The sequence below is a fragment of the Anguilla anguilla genome, chromosome 9 (genome assembly GCF_013347855.1).
Source record: "Anguilla anguilla isolate fAngAng1 chromosome 9, fAngAng1.pri, whole genome shotgun sequence".
In the NCBI taxonomy this organism is placed as follows: domain Eukaryota; kingdom Metazoa; phylum Chordata; class Actinopteri; order Anguilliformes; family Anguillidae; genus Anguilla; species Anguilla anguilla.
Genome location: NC_049209.1, coordinates 50,787,457 through 50,804,924, shown reverse-complemented (window position 1 = coordinate 50,804,924; position 17,468 = coordinate 50,787,457). Strand labels below are relative to the sequence as shown.

At 43.7% G+C, this 17,468-nt stretch overlaps 2 protein-coding genes across 4 annotated transcripts; one reads left to right on the top strand and one right to left on the bottom strand.

The window, feature by feature from the left end:
* Window positions 1-6,310: 6,310 nt before the first annotated feature.
* rfxap (regulatory factor X-associated protein) lies at window positions 6,311-9,244 on the top strand. 3 transcript variants are annotated; one of them, XM_035434348.1, is made up of 4 exons: window positions 6,311-6,537; window positions 6,794-7,287; window positions 7,872-7,985; window positions 8,371-9,244. In XM_035434348.1, the coding sequence occupies exons 2-4, from the start codon at window positions 6,844-6,846 to the stop codon at window positions 8,464-8,466; spliced, it is 654 nt and encodes a 217-aa protein (XP_035290239.1). In that variant the 5' UTR covers window positions 6,311-6,537; window positions 6,794-6,843; the 3' UTR covers window positions 8,467-9,244. The 3 variants fall into 3 exon arrangements, with proteins under 3 accessions (XP_035290239.1, XP_035290240.1, XP_035290238.1); XM_035434349.1 differs by having other exon boundaries at window positions 6,311-7,287; window positions 7,875-7,985; XM_035434347.1 differs by having other exon boundaries at window positions 6,312-7,287.
* Window positions 9,245-10,104: 860 nt separating this feature from the next.
* On the bottom strand, window positions 10,105-17,468 carry smad9 (SMAD family member 9). The gene is made up of 6 exons (XM_035434346.1): window positions 16,972-17,468; window positions 15,453-15,710; window positions 13,940-14,044; window positions 13,202-13,426; window positions 11,899-12,155; window positions 10,105-10,762 (listed from the first exon to the last, which is right to left on the bottom strand). The coding sequence occupies exons 1-6, from the start codon at window positions 17,381-17,383 to the stop codon at window positions 10,619-10,621; spliced, it is 1,401 nt and encodes a 466-aa protein (XP_035290237.1). The 5' UTR covers window positions 17,384-17,468; the 3' UTR covers window positions 10,105-10,618.

The following is a 17,468-nucleotide window of genomic DNA, read 5'->3' as shown; positions in this document are numbered from 1 at the left end:
ACAGTAGAAAATATTTGACTCATTCAAAATCATTAACAAACCTGTGTCCTAACCATTCTTCAAGCTGCTGAACACAGCTGTGAACTTGCTTTTACCCTCAGACTTACCGTTTTCCTAACCCTAACCCTAATTTGGGCCCTTAACCCTAATTGAAGCCATTGGTAGCTTGGAAAACTTCAGAAAACCCATTTAAAATTGATGAAAAAGCAAGGTTAATATAATGAATACAATAATACAAAAGAAAAATAATGTTTAAGGTCTTTTAAAAAACATTTTCCTTGAAAAAATATTAATATATTGCTATTGTTTCAATGGCCATAGGTACCCATGCTACAGTAGAAAATATTTGACTCATTCAAAATCATTAACAAACCTGTGTCCTAACCATTCTTCAAGCTGCTGAACACAGCCATGAACTTGCCTTTACCCTCAGACTTACCATTTTCCTAACCCTAATCCTAACCCTACCCCTAGTTTTGGCCCTTAACCCTAATTGAAGCCATTGGTAGCTTGGAAAACTTCAGAAAACCCATTTAAAATTGATGAAAAAGCAAGGTGAATATAATGAATACAATAATACAAAAGAAAAATAATGTTTAAGGTCTTTTAAAAAACATTTTCCTTGAAAAAATATTAATATATTGCTAATTTTTTAATGGCCATAGGTACCCATGCTAAAGTAGAAAATATTTGACTCATTCAAAATCATTAACAAACCTGTGTCCTAACCATTCTTCAAGCTGCTGAACACAGCCATGAACTTGCCTTTACCCTCAGACATACCATTTTCCTAACCCTAACCCTAATTTGGGCCCTTAACCCTAATTGAAGCCATTGGTAGCTTGGAAAACTTCGGAAAACCCATTTAAAATTGATGAAAAAGCAAGGTTAATATAATGAATACAATAATACAAAAGCAAAATAATGTTTCAGGTCTTTTAAAAAGACTTTTTCCTTGAAAAAATATTAATATATTGCTATTGTTTCAATGGCCATAGGTACCCATGCTACAGTAGAAAATATTTGACTCATTCAAAATCATTAACAAACCTGTGTCCTAACCATTCTTCAAGCTGCTGAACACAGCCATGAACTTGCCTTTACCCTCAGACTTACCATTTTCCTAACCCTAACCCTAATTTGGGCCCTTAACCCTAATTGAAGCCATTGGTAGCTTGGAAAACTTCGGAAAACCCATTTAAAATTGATGAAAAAGCAAGGTTAATATAATGAATACAATAATACAAAAGCAAAATAATGTTTCAGGTCTTTTAAAAAAAATTTTCCTTGAAAAAATATTAATATATTGCTATTGTTTCAATGGCCATAGGTACCCATGCTAAAATAGAAAATATTTGACTCATTCAAAATCATTAACAAACCTGTGTCCTAACCATTCTTCAAGCTGCTGAACACAGCCATGAACTTGCCTTTACCCTCAGACTTACCATTTTCCTAACCCTAATCCTAACCCTAACCCTAGTTTTGGCCCTTAACCCTAATTGAAGCCATTGGTAGCTTGGAAAACTTCAGAAAACCCATTTAAAATTGATGAAAAAGCAAGGTGAATATAATGAATACAATAATACAAAAGAAAAATAATGTTTAAGGTCTTTTAAAAAACATTTTCCTTGAAAAAATATTAATATATTGCTATTGTTTCAATGGCCATAGGTACCCATGCTACAGTAGAAAATATTTGACTCATTCAAAATTATTAACAAACCTGTGTCCTAACCATTCTTCAAGCTGCTGAACACAGCTGTGAACTCGCTTTTACCCTCAGACTTACCGTTTTCCTAACCCTAACCCTAATTTGGGCCCTTAACCCTAATTGAAGCCATTGGTAGCTTGGAAAACTTCAGAAAACCCATTTAAAATTGATGAAAAAGCAAGGTTAATATAATGAATACAATAATACAAAAGAAAAATAATGTTTAAGGTCTTTTAAAAAACATTTTCCTTGAAAAAATATTAATATATTGCTATTGTTTCAATGGCCATAGGTACCCATGCTACAGTAGAAAATATTTGACTCATTCAAAATCATTAACAAACCTGTGTCCTAACCATTCTTCAAGCTGCTGAACACAGCCATGAACTTGCCTTTACCCTCAGACTTACCATTTTCCTAACCCTAATCCTAACCCTAACCCTAGTTTTGGCCCTTAACCCTAATTGAAGCCATTGGTAGCTTGGAAAACTTCAGAAAACCCATTCAAAATTGATTAAAAATCAAGGTAAATATCACGAATACAATAATACAAATGCAAAATGATATATTTCAGGTCTTTTAAAAAGATTTTTTCCTTGAAAAAATATTAATATATTGCTATTGTTTCAATGGCCATAGGTACCCATGCTACAGTAGAAAATATTTGACTCATTCAAAATCATTAACAAACCTGTGTCCTAACCATTCTTCAAGCTGCTGAACACAGCTGTGAACTTGCTTTTACCCTCAGACTTACCGTTTTCCTAACCCTAACCCTAATTTGGGCCCTTAACCCTAATTGAAGCCATTGGTAGCTTGGAAAACTTCGGAAAACCCATTTAAAATTGATGAAAAAGCAAGGTTAATATCATGAATACAATAATACAAAAGCAAAATAATGTTTAAGGTCTTTTAAAAAAAATTTTCCTTGAAAAAATATTAATATATTGCTAATTTTTTAATGGCCATAGGTACCCATGCTAAAATAGAAAATATTTGACTCATTCAAAATCATTAACAAACCTGTGTCCTAACCATTCTTCAAGCTGCTGAACACAGCCATGAACTTGCTTTTACCCTCAGACTTACCGTTTTCTTAACCCTAATCCGAACCGTAGTTTTGGCCCTTAACCCTAATTGAAGCCATTGGTAGCTTGGAAAACTTCAGAAAACCCATTCAAAATTGATTAAAAATCAAGGTAAATATCACGAATACAATAATACAAATGAAAAATGATATATTTCAGGTCTTTTAAAAATATTTTTTCCTTGAAAAAATATTAATATATTGCTATTGTTTCAATGGCCATAGGTACCCATGCTACAGTAGAAAATATTTGACTCATTCAAAATCATTAACAAACCTGTGTCCTAACCATTCTTCAAGCTGCTGAACACAGCTGTGAACTTGCCATTACCCTCAAACTTACCGTTTTCCTAACCCTAACCCTAATTTGGGCCCTTAACCCTAATTGAAGCCATTGGTAGCTTGGAAAACTTCGGAAAACCCATTTAAAATTGATGAAAAAGCAAGGTTAATATCATGAATACAATAATACAAAAGCAAAATAATGTTTAAGGTCTTTTAAAAAAAAATTTCCTTGAAAAAATATTAATATATTGCTAATTTTTTAATGGCCATAGGTACCCATGCTAAAGTAGAAAATATTTGACTCATTCAAAATCATTAACAAACCTGTGTCCTAACCATTCTTCAAGCTGCTGAACACAGCCATGAACTTGCCTTTACCCTCAGACTTACCATTTTCCTAACCCTAATCCTAACCCTAACCCTAGTTTTGGCCCTTAACCCTAATTGAAGCCATTGGTAGCTTGGAAAACTTCAGAAAACCCATTCAAAATTGATTAAAAATCAAGGTAAATATCACGAATACAATAATACAAATGCAAAATGATATATTTCAGGTCTTTTAAAAATATTTTTTCCTTGAAAAAATATTAATATATTGCTATTGTTTCAATGGCCATAGGTACCCATGCTACAGTAGAAAATATTTGACTCATTCAAAATCATTAACAAACCTGTGTCCTAATCATTCTTCAAGCTGCTGAACACAGCTGTGAACTTGCTTTTACCCTCAGACTTACCGTTTTCCTAACCCTAACCCTAATTTGGGCCCTTAACCCTAATTGAAGCCATTGGTAGCTTGGAAAACTTCAGAAAACCCATTTAAAATTGATGAAAAAGCAAGGTTAATATAATGAATACAATAATACAAAAGCCATTTAAAATTGATTAATCCACAGGCACTTAAAACAAACAAACAAAATAAATAAAAATGCGGCTTTTCTGTCCATGCAAAATGACACTTTTTTGTACAAGGCTGTGGAAGATGCTTTAAGGTTGCTCTCCGACTTTCCTCCAGGGGCCTATGATGAATCAGAATCCATTGTCCACCCGTCCATTGGGGGGGGGGGGGGGGGGTCTAATGCTCTGCAACATTTCATTACTGTGTTTACCTGGCTCTGTAAACCAGCGCGGATCATTTTCAGGGTTATTCGGCGAGACCGGCGTCTAAATTAATGAAGCGTTTGATGAGATTTCAAAAACTCCATCTCATTTCCCGTCAACGACCCCCCCGGCCACCTGAACCCCCGTCAGAGAGAACGCAATAAAGATGCCATCCTGAGGGAACTGCGCATAGCGCGCTCTCGAAATTAAACGGGGTTCGTTTGGGGAATTCGGTTCCCTTTATTCTTGGCCCCGTATAGAAGCATAGAGAATTGTGTGCCGAACTTGGCAAATAGACGGGGGAAAGAGAAATGTCACGGAGCTGGACTCAAACGGGAATGCAACTGAGTCTCCACAGGTAAGCTCGGTACGTTGCATCATGAACCACAGCAGGATAACTTAAGAGCAACAGTTGATTTGCAAATGAGGGAAATTTAGTTGGATGATGTCCACTTCAAAACAGTACTTACTTGACCCGCCATTCTTACATAATGCCAAAAACAAATAAGCAATTATAGCTTCATAAAAACAAAACTCTATTGAACAACCTGAAACAGCTACAGCCTCTTAAACACAATGATAAAAGTGCACTGTACTTGTGTATCCATTCACAAGGCCATCCCAGCGTTCCTGGAATACTTTGAAAAGCAGCTAGATGCAAAGGAAAAGCACCAGTCAATGCATATTTTAGATGTCAGATTGGTACATTTTGACCACCAGTGCACTCAAATGCGCATGCAACACATCAAGAATACACACTCATCACTATGGACACTGGATGGGTTTACATTTTTTTAACCGCGTTTATTACTTTATGGAATGACTACAATCCCACAGTCTTCAGACTGCAAGTTCTGTTTTTAATTATCATGTTTTTACATTAAAAAACACTGAAAGGCTTTGAAGGTCTTTTGTCAAAGCTTGCTAAATAAAACCTTTCCCCATGCAGTTGTGTAAAAACGGCCTAAAGGAGCGGGGACCCTTATGAACAATTTAGTTTGTATACAACTGAAAGAACACTTGAGCACAATAGGCTAATTTACTGTCTTTTAATTTATTATTATTATTATTATTATTATATGGTATACACATAGCTACAACTGACCTAGATGTGCATATACAAATGACTATATTAAAAATGTCTAGCAAAAACAAAAAGTAAAAAGGCAAATATTGTACCACTACAATGAATCTAACGGATGATTGAAAATATGAAACAACAAAATCCGTTAACAGATAAAAATAGAATCTTGGCATTGGAAGCGAGGGAACCTCGCTTACAGGCAGCCTATCAGAAGCGAGCACCGAGCCAAGCGCGCGCAGGTGTGAGGCGGAAGACGGGCATACGGCAGTGCGGCACCTGTCACGGCCCGAGGGTCCTGCAGCGCGGCTCTCTGACAGCGCGTGTCCCCGCAGCGTGAAAATGGTAAAACGGAACAGGAGCGAATGTCAAAGAGGTGATAAAAAACGGGGAAAACGAGAGGGAGTTTAATCCCCTTAAAAATTTTCAAGGTTTGTCAGTTTCAACACGGTTCCAATCTACCATTTGCTATACCGTCTTACATTTTATTTGGATTCAGAATATTTACCATTGCATCAGTAGCAATGAAAGTACTCTACCAGGCTACAATGGACTCTACCAGAGTGAGATTTTGGACATTTTTGTGAATCTTCAGCCCAGTGCATTTGGTCAAGGTACAATGGCCAGCTGAGAAAAGGTGAATCTGAATGGTGATACTACAAGCACTCACCTGACGTTAGTTTCACAAGATCAACAAGAATGGTTTTACTTACCTTTTACTTAAAAAAAAAATCTCTTACTTATCCACACTGATTTTTCTTAAATTGTTTTTCCAATTTGGCTTTTATTTACCTAATTTGAAGCTAATGAAGTCAGTGAAATTGCGTTGATGTTTTAAATTTGACATCCATATTGTTTGTTGATCACACTGTATCAGTATTGACGGTAGGCTATCGACGGATCCAATCCAAGACAATTACACATCGGTTCTACGACAGCAAGCCGCACCTTGTGGCAATTACCACTGTCTACCAGAAGAGGGCAGCTCCTCAAATCTTAAGCAGGTGTGATCAGAAATTGTACCGTCTGGCTGGACCATAGAGCTTTCTTGTTGTTTTGATCGTCTAATAGGAAGAGGAAGCAACAAGCGGCTCGAGGCTATACCAAAAATATTATAACTGAAAGATTATATGTGGGGATGCCCTTTTTTGGTTAAACACGACAAACCAATTACTCACAACAAATCATAATTTCTAACTTTTATTATGAAATTTCCACTTTGGTAGTTACCGGAAGTTACTTTCTTATTTTGGCTAGGTTAACACTCCGGTAAGCTCCGGCTTCCTCAATATTTAAAATGCATTGATTTAAATGCGCAGATAAGGCGAATTTGTGTACATACAGATTAATAAACACTCCTCTAATGGAATTAATCGGCAAGCCTATAAATGATTAGCTGGTTAGTTAAATCAGTATCGAAAAGGAACTAGCTAGCTAGCCAGCTGATGTGTGCACGATAGCTGGCTGTCGTAGAGAACTGGCTGTTGACATTCAGCACTTCTTTCTTCTTTGTTCTTGATCTCAGTATTGTCTGGTTTAGCTGTCTTGCTAAGACCCCCTTTTTCAATCGCAAAAATGAGCGAAGAGGACAATGCTACTTGCACAACTCCAGTAAACAAAGATTCGAACATTTCGCTTTTGCTCACCAAAGACGGGCAGACGTACTTCGTGGACAAGAGTGGGGTTGTGGAAAGTCGGAATGTGGTCACGCCTCAGGAACCGGACACCGTTTTCCCTTTTGACATGGAAGATCCAGGCGACGAGAGCGACGTCCTGGACACCACCGACCCCAGAGATAGCACCGCCAGCCCAGAGGCAGAGGAACTGAACGACGAGGAGGCCTTTGGCGACAGCGAGAACGTGACCAAGACCTGCACTTACGAGGGGTGCCACGAGACCACCACGCAGGTGGCCAAGCAGAGGAAGCCTTGGATGTGCAAGAAACACCGTAATAAAATGTACAAAGACAAATACAAGAAAAAGAAAAGTGACCAGGCTATGTCAAGCGGGAAATTAGACGTAAGGATTTACAAAATGAGATTATTGGGGATGCCACTGTCTAAAATCCTGCATTTTGGCGTGGTTTGGAAGTTTTATTTAGTTCAACCTGTTGTGCAATTGGCTAAATCCTCGTAAGAGTTGCTAATGGAACCTGTTTATCTTCAGTCACGTTTTATTAATAATTTGCATTCATATGCAGGGCCTCAATTAGTTTCACAATGCAGATTACATTCTAGATAATTGATGACGTATCAACGCTATGTGCCCCTGGTATTGTAGATCCTAAAAGCCATATAAACGTGACTCAATCAACTGCAACCCCCGCAGAAATACTTACATTTGCATGGAACTGTCAATGGAGCTCAGTGGAAGTGACTTCGTAGTGATTAGAAGGAAAACCAATGTTGTTCAGAGCCTAAAGAATTAACATGAACTCGACAGGACTTTTTAATGTTATTTTATGAATGGCTAATTAACGTTAGTACTCTTGTTTACCCGGTCATGTTATGGTTTTCACTTAGGTGTAAAGGCAAAGAGGTGCGTTGCATGCTTGTCAGAAAATAATATTTTTGGCTTCTAACATGAATTGGTGTCTGTTAAAGCAGGAAAGCTCGGAGGAGAGACCAGTTTCAGTCACCAAGCAACGTCTGGGTACCGTGGGTGACCGTCCGGCAAGGCCATCTCTCATCGAACAAGTGTTGAACCAGAAGAGACTTGTGAGCAGCCTAAACACTCTCTTCGATTAATTAATATCACCCGTCTTGGGCACAAACAAATGCACCCGTTTTTCCTCATGCACTGTAATTCCTCTTGTCCAAGACATCTTCCACCCCACTTCTGACCAAGTGGCATAATGGCCATTTTGTTTTGCAATATATATATATTTTTGTCGGTGTATGTGACCTCATTTGACAGAAATAATGGTGTAATAATGCTGTCCTAGTTTACTCATTCACACACTGTAAATTAACCATGAAGAAAAAGAAAAAACGAGGTGCAAAGACCAGTTTCAGTAGGTTTAGCATTTCGGATACGTTCGTTTCCCAGGACGGCCTAAATGGAGTGAGTCTGCGATTATGATTTTTTGCGTTTTGTCCCCAGTCGCTGTTAAGGAGCCCGGAAGTGATCAGCTTCCTGCAGGAGCAGCAGAGGCTTCTGACGTCTCAGGCTCGCGCCCAGACGCAGCAGGACTTCTGAAACCGTTTGTTGGAGGAGGATAGCGCAGCTCGTTTCCGTTGGCAGCCAGATATCGACTAGAAAACGTCACGACGGACGAGTTTGGACAGCTCCACGCCGGTCGACAGTTTTTTTCTGTTCATCGCGTGGGCTTCACTGACCACGTGCCTATGCTACGCCTTGGAGCGGTGGCCTAATCTCAACTGTTGTGAAAACAGTGCGTGCTATTCGATAAAGATTTTTGATTTATTTTTCGATAAACGGCCGGTAGAACAATTATAAAACATCCGATATCCCAAAAAACATACGTGGCAGAGCGGTGCAGATTCGGTTTATTATCCATTTGATCAGCAAAGGAAGCGTCACGGTCACTAAACTGCTTTTAAATTGCACTAAGAACCGCACGTTACAAAATCGATCTTGTTTTGCATATGAGCATACTGATTTTTAAATTATTTCTCAAATGTGTATTTATAAATTGAATATATTTATATCAACTTGCATATTCTTTTGTAAATTACGTGTTCAGGTTTTTTTATGCCAGACCCTGAATCGAGAGAGAAAAATTGCGCAGTTAATGGTTGTCCCAATGACAAAAAACGGTGGCCAATTCTCTTGACCTTCCAATTGATCAGGTTTTTGGATAAAGAAATTGTCCTAAGATGGCATTGGTCTCCTTAATAGTTTTTTGTGTGTATGTGTGTTTTAACGTGTGATGTAATTATGCCATACTGTATTGCATGACTCGTCGGTATTGTCGTAATTTGATTGTACAGAATAAAATGAATTAAGTGTGGAATTACTTCCTCTTCTCCCATGGTTGCTATGGCAGTCACGCCAGCTTGTAAACCTGTCCTAGTCAGTTATGAATTTGGGTGAATGCACTTAATGGACTATTATTGGCATCAATTTAAAATCATTTTCCATTATGCGACCAAACAATACCAAACGGATTGCTGCTTACGCAAGTAAAAAAAAAAACCAACGCTTCTCTGTCAGGGCCTCACAAATGGTTATTAAGTAGAGAACAGGGACCTACAGATTTTATGAAGCTTTACAGTATCTGCAAGGATAAAGAAACAACACTTTTCTTTTGAGATATTAAAAAGCACAAACATGTCTGGAATCAGAATCAAATCATTCTACAAGAGATAAAACATACCTTTAAAAGATATTTAAAAAACACCTTTTTAGATAGGGATATATTCATACCAGAAATAAGTGATCCACAAACCAGTTACAAGCTACTACAGTAAGTGTAACAGGAAGGGAAGTGCTAAGTTTCAGTGAAGATGTTACCATTACAGTAATGCACAAGGAGACACAGCCATGATCTGGATGTCCTTTCACTGGTCTCTGAACTGGGGATTCTGACAGAGGAAGGAGTGAGAGAGAGACAAAGCGTGAGAGAATGCTTGTTCTTTTCCTGTTTTCACAGTCTGCAGACGCAGCTGAACTCACACTGATGCCGTATGTACAGAGTCCATTAAAATCCTCTCTCTCTCCTTAAGTGCCAGTGTCCGATTTTCCGGAACTTCCCGAGCTCATCCAAAATGGCGGATCCAATCGCAGCACACCTTCGCTGATTCATGCTGCAAGGCTGCTTTTTACACGCTTTTTTACCACAGAAATAAACAGAGAGGATTCACAACACAATGGAAAGGAGCCAGAGGCTAATGCATATATATTTTTATAGAAAAACAAAAACGATTAAATCACACAAGCCAAAAGACTTACATGGAGTGTTCTGAAATGACCAATCATCATGTGCTTCCCTACATCACAAAAAACAAGGCTCAAAGAAAATGAAGCAAAACAAACTCATCTTACGTCCATTTCATTTCATTTTCAATTGAGGCCCGTGTTTTGTAATGTAGGGCAGCACAAAAGTACCAAATATGCAAATCCCATAATTGTTTTGTTATTTGAGCATCATGTCAAGACATTATACAGATCTGCGAATGCTGTAGAATTAAAAAAAAAAAAAAAAAAAAAACGAAACACGTACACTTAGATACTCAGCTGCACAATAACGTATTCCAATGCATTTAGAGTGTTTACGATTGAAATGACTGGCAGGACGAGCGATCCCCACTCCGTTTAGAGTCCGGAGAGTTCCGGAGAGTTCCGCCCCCGCCCCCTGTCCCCCTACGGCGTCGGGTTTCGTCGGTCGTTAGGACACGGAGGAGATGGGATTGTGCGGGGAGCCCATTTGGGTCAGAACCTTGTCCAGCCACTGAAGAGGCCCGTGCAGGTGTATCTCGATCCAGCAGGGGGTGCTAGTGACGTCCTGGCGGTGGTACTCCGCACCCCAGCCCTGGAAGTTAACAAAGAGGGGGAAAAAAAAGATTGAGGGATCAGATGTATCTACTGTCCCCTGATACTGTAAACAAAGCCAAACAAATTCCCTAACACACAAAACTAGGGCCCACTCCACACTAACCCTTTAGCAGTCTGCTAGAACAAGCAACGGATAACATGAAGGGTTAAATTTTGTGAAAGTTTGGTGCTGAAAAACTTTTCCAATCAACTGTGCTTGAGGGTAATAGGTAAAAAAAAAAAAAAAAAAACTATGGTCAATCAAGAGAAAAAATCCATTTGTTGTTATTATTGACCCAAGAAATTAAAATAAATTTCCTTTTGTCCCGGGTTCCCCAAAAACGCCTCTGCTGATGCCGTTCCGGGCCGTTACCGGCGGGGGGGGGGCACTGCGCCGGCGGCTGGAACGCAGCCGTCGTTTCCGCGGCTGGAGTAACCGGAGAGCCACAGGACCCGTTAAATCAGCACCGTGTTCCCTGGCTCACAGAGAGCACGGGGAACCCGGCCAGGACCAGAATAACCGCCCCGTTCTGTCCCCACGGCAACACGCGGCAAAACTTTCTATTTGGGCCTCACAAACCCGTCCCCCTGCCCTGTCGCAGGTTTGTCCTGGACTTCTGTCTGACCCCCACCCCACCCCCCCGTGCCCAAAAACGAATCTTAGTACAAATACATGAGGAAAAGCAACCCGAACTACAGCGTTGTCTCTTAAAAATAACACAGAACGCAAATTTAATAGAAGCTGTGTCACCCACTCATGATGAAACATGATGTCTCAGCCACCTTGATGTGCTGGATAGCCAAGGAAGCCGAACAGTAAGTGTTGCATCTTTTATTTAATCAACATGAAACATGTATTTATATGTAAGCGTTTCATATGTAATATGGACACTCCACCTCTTCTTTGTAGTTTATACATCTGAGCTACCTGCAGAACAGCTCTCCACCATTTCAATGGTAGTTTATAGATATTTGGGAGGTTTTATTACAAATAATTTCCCCCCCCCCCATTCACCTTGACGAAGCTCATGTGGATGGTGCACATCTTGGTGAGCTATTTTCACCCATGCCCCTGTATTCAGAATCAGTATCCGTAACCTTTGACCCCTCCCCCCCCACCACCCACCCACTCACCTTGACGAAGCTCATGCGGATGGTGCACATCTTGGTGAGCTCGTACACCACCTCGAAGCCGTGGTTGACGGACTGGGAGAGCAGCTGGGCGAAGAGCTGGTTGTTGAAGATCTTGAGGCTGCAGCCGCTGGGGATCTTGCAGACGGTGGTGGCGTGGAAGCCATGCTGGTAGTTGCAGTTGCGGCTCTGGACGAAGATGCTGCTGTCGCTCAGGCACTCGGCGTACACCTCCCCGCCCACGTAGTACAGGTGCACGCCTGCGGGGGGGGGGAGAGAGAGAGGGGGCGGGGCAAGGGGGCGGAGCCTGTTAACACTGTATGCACAGGGTTTTCAACAGTTCAATTCAACTGAGCGCCAAATTTATAAGAAAAAACTAAGTTCCTGTAGTGAAGATATGTGGAGCGCCACGTAACCCTGCCCCCCCCCCCCCCCCCCCCCGACCTGCCATGCTCCCCCCCACCACTTTTCCGTGTCTGAATAACAATCGACCCGAAACAACCATAAAGGCTTTTCCTCCCCCCTAAATTTCAGCCCTACCATCCAAAACAGGCCGTGTTATTTCAACACTTCTTTACCAAAATGTATTTGCTTACGCACTGCAGATTTTTTTATTTACCAAAGGCCCTTTTTACCCCCCTGTCTGGGTGTTTTTTATCACATGCCAAGTGGGGCCCGTAGCTGTAGAGATGCTTGTGAAACAGGCCAGTCTGGCTTATTTCAGTATCGCAGTCTTTGTTCTACAGAGCCCCCCCCCCCCAGACGCACAGGAAGAAAAGTAAACTCGGCCAACTCCCACGGGCCCCTGGGAATGTCAATCACCGCCGTCGTCGGGGAAACCCATTGTGATGCTGTAACTGCTCCCGGAGGGGACGTGCCAGCTGGGAACTGACACTGTAAGGAGGACTGAGGGAGTTTTACACTCTGCTTAATGGAGTGATGACAGAGAGCAGAGGCACGCCCACTGAAATATTCCAGGATCCCTCTAAAATTCCCACTAAAATTCCCCACAGAGCTGGCTCTCAGTATCAGGCCACCTTACATTATTATTATCTCTGCACACTAAACTCCCTGCAAACTACTGCTGCATGTGCTCAATGTCTGTTTTGCTCACGTTATTTGCACAAGTAAAGTGCTCCTCACAGGTCAGGATCACTGCTATGACTACGGACAAGAGACCGAACGGACCACTGCAGGACAGAGCAGGACGGCATGGACCAGAACAGAACCGAACCAAACCAGAAAATAAAAAATTTAAAAAACATTTAATCGAAAAGGAACCCGAATCTCCCCCTCGGGGACGCACCTTTGCCGATGTGCCGGCGCGTGTGCTCGATGGTGGAGTTGCGGTTGACGTTGGACAGCAGGCCCAGGCAGAAGCGGTTCTTGTTGTTGGAGGGGTCGGTGAAGCCGTCCACCAGGACGCTGCGCGACGAGGCGTGGAAGGTCTCGCCCACGCGGTTGTTCAGCTCGTAGTACGCCACCGAGCACCAGTACTCCGGCTCCTCGTAGCACACCGGGCGCAGGTCCGCTGGAACGGGAGACGGGAGGGCCGGCGGGTCAGAGGGGTCTACTGCCCGCGCCCCCCGAGTCTGGAGCGACTCGTCTGACTCTTCAGCAAGGACTTAGCAAAGGCTAGACTTGTCTAAAAGCTCAGTAGCTCGATGAGACCCATCTCTCCTCATTCCTAAGGTTAGTCTCTTTTATTTCAGTAGCCAAGGTAAGGATTTCCTCCTTAACCCTCTGTGAAGAGTCAAAGTGCTTCACAATAGCACAAAACACTTGCGCTTGTTGCAGCCAATTATACTGTGTATCATAATCTACACGACTGTGTACGGCCAGTGCTGGATGCAGCAAAGTATTTTAACTGAAAATGCACACGCAGTCTGCAGCGTAGCTCACGTCTTTATGAAAACATGTCTAAAAATCAAATAAACGACTAGGGCTGATTAGATAACGGAGGAGAGGGTGGCATGAAACCCCGAAACGGACTGGGCACGGTCGCAGGGCGCAGGCCTGACGTAAGAAACGCGGGGGTCGTCACCTCTGTGGGGGGCGGAGAAGATCAGCTTGGCGGCAGAGTCACCCGGCTTGATGTCCTCGGTGGCGGCGGTCTCCGTCATGCTGTACGGAGGGGGCGGAGTCTCGGCTGTTTGGGGGGGGGGGGGGGGGGGAGACAAAGGGACTCTGTGAGCTGAGCTGGTCACATGACATAACTGATGATTCCAAACAGCATGCCCACCCCCAACCTCAACTGCCATCAGGGATTTCGGGCCCCACGAGAAGACCCACACTGGACCCCACCACCTCAGGACATTTTGTGTTCTAATATTTCTTGAGGGCCCCTGTCAGTCAAGGCCCTTGGAACCATCGTAATACCCCCCCACCCCCGGGAATCTCTCTTAATTTCTGCCTCACAGTCAGGTGACAGCGGGGGGGGGGTGGAAATACGGTGGCCCAGAAGACGCGTGTCTGTCGAACCACCGCGATTCAGCCGCCCCCAGATATGCCGTGATCAGAAGCAGCTCTACCCTCACAGAAATGGAACAGCCTGTAATACAGTATAAATATGTCAAAGTTTTGAAAACACAAATAAATATAATAAATAATAAATTATAAAAACACGATATATATATATATATATTTAAAGCATGCTGCAATCCCCAAAAGCAGCAGTCATTTTCCATGTCTGTCCACATATTATGCAGCAGCACGATAACTATCCATGCTTTTGATTCCAGTGTATTTTTGGTCATTTCCATTACTGTAAGGGCATATCGATCCAGTCGCTGAATCTATAGGAGTCTCTTTGCTCAGCTGCACCTGAGGTGGGGGCGGGGGGTTGGGAGGGGGAGGGGGGGGGGCCGTTTCCACAGCGAACTGGCCGGGGCCCGGCGGAACTCTGGCATCCAGCGAGCGGATTGGCCCGGAGCCCAGGCAGGCTGAGTGGAAGTGGGCGTGTCCATTCAGACCCGCTCAAATGACATCGGCATCTGGCGCCCGCCTGCAGCCGCTCAAAAGACACGCCTCCTTTCACCAGTCGCTGTCGCTAGCCCTCTGACGCTAGCATTTTAACCGACATCACACGCAGAGAAGCTCAAGATAAAAACTCTTATTAATGTTCTTGTTCAGAGGTCAGTTCAAGAAGAATTAAACTAAGCCCTGTGCTGGGACTTTAAGCCAAATTATTAGGCCATCTGAGAGAGAATGGCTCTAAAATGGATGGACATGGCTAGGGACTACAGAGGAGCCTGAAACTGAAAGCCAGGCTAGCTCACATTCTGCTGTGATTTGACAGATAGCAGCCTGGGATTTGTAGTCCAGTATTCAGTATGGTGGGGGCACAGCACTGGCTCCAGAGTGACATTTCAAAGCCCAGCCACCCCACCCGAGCACCCAACTACGCAGCAGGTGAGAAACCCACAACAAGCTGAAATGCAAGCCGCCATCTTGGCTCAAGCCAGGCTGACAGCGCAAAGTCAGGTCTAGTGACATCCAGCCTCATTACTGCCCCCTTGCCCCCCCACCCCCAGCCCAGCCCAGCCCAGGGTACGTACCGGTCATCTGGTAGGGGCTCCCGGGGTCGGTGGCACTGCTGGGGGAGTTGGGGTAGCTGACGGTGCTCGGCGATTGGACGTAGGAGCCAGCAGGGGAGGAGGAGAAGACGTTGCAGGGCAGCGGGGGGAAGGAGTCGGGGTACGTGGCGTTCTGGGGCATCAGGGGCTCGTTGTGCAGTGAGGCATTGCGGAACTTGGCCAGGAGGCTGTGCTGGGGGTTGAACTCGCTGTGGCGTGGGACCAACACAGGGGGCAGCACTGAGAGACGGGGGGGGGGGGGGGGGGGGGGGGGGAGAAGCAGTGAGTTTATTAACAAGAATAATTTCCGTCTGATCAAAACTTAAGAGAACTGAAATGACCTTCATGTGACCTTAGATAGTTTGTACATACTTCTGTATGCGTGTATATGTAAATAATACAAATACACACACACACACACACACACACATATATATACACACACAGAATACCTAAACACGTGCGCGCACACACCACACATACACATATATATATATATATATATATATATATATATATATATATATATATATATATATATATATATATACACACACTCATATACACACACACACACACACACACACACACTTGCATGCATACATACATAATGTATATAAACAAACTGAAAATAAATCAGCCTAACACATGTAGCCAGCCCCAGAGAGAGGGATCCTGTCGTATTGATTACTGAGTGAGGGCCAAGTGCAGTCGGCCACAATCTTTTCGAGCGTGAAACCCGAACCTTTAACTGTACTTCTGCGGTTTGGGATGGGGAGGACTGGGGGGGGGGGGCTGCTTTCATGTTTATTTAAAGTCTTTGAAATCGCCGAAATGAAGTGAATCGTTGAGAGCGATTAAAACCGCAGGCTGTGCGCGTCGGGCGATGGAATTCCCTCCATTTCTCAAAGCGGGAGCCTCAACGTCGCGCTGAACACTGAAACCGATCCTTCCCGCCGATCTGATAACCAAAACGGACTCGGTTTCTTTTTTTTTCTTTTTGGCGGTTGCTCAGCTCGGCAGGGCCGGCAAGGGGACGACGCCTCTGGTTTCCTGGCAGAACGTGCTGGAGAGGCCAAACTCCATTTCAGGATCCGGTTTGCGAGAATTACAAAAAAATGCCTGCAATGTCACTTAATAATAACAATAAAATTTTTTATTTATTACAAATCAAAACATTTTATTTCAACTCCTTTCCTCAAATTGGGCTGACTGAACCCCCCCACCCCTCCTCAACAAACCCTGTGTGAAATTTTGGGCCCCACCAACCCCAGGCCACTCCAAAACAAAAAGAAACTGCCAGTTTTATCCGTACATTATAAATAAAATATCCCATTCGTGTCAATTTCAATAGCCGACGCACTAAAAAGTTATTAATCTAAAGTTCTAATATTTTCATTGAGGGCCCCTGTCACTCAGGAATGCCCTTGGAATCGTCCTAACTCCTCCCCCATACGCCCCCCTCCCCCCTCCCCCCGCCTGTGTGGCCGCTCCCGCCCACCTGGGGTCTCGACGCGGCGGTAGTGGTAGGGGTTGATGCAGATGTCCTTCTGCTTGGAGCCGAAGGGGAACTCGCAGCACTCCAGGGCCTTGAGCTCGTGGTGGGACTGGAGGTCGGGCCAGCGCCACACGCGGCAGTAGATGACGTGCGGCAGGCCCTTGCGGTGCGACACCTGGAGCCGGCCGTCCAGCGAGCGCGGGATGGTGACGCACTTGCTGGGCTGGCCGGGGCTGCTCAGGGCCTTCTCCAGGTCCTCCATGGCGCCCTTCTTCTTCTTCAGCTTCTTCACCAGCGAGTCCACCGCCTTCTCGGCCCACTTCTCCTCCTCGTCGCCCTGCTTCCAGCCCAGCAGCCTCTTCACCGCCGGGCTGGTGAAGGAGAACAGGGAGGTGATGGAGGTGGTGGAGTGCATCGGGCCGAAGGAGAGGAGAGGAGGAGGAGGTGGTGGGGCAGGGGTGGTGGGGGTGTGGGAGCGGTGACTGGGTGCAGGAGGCGGG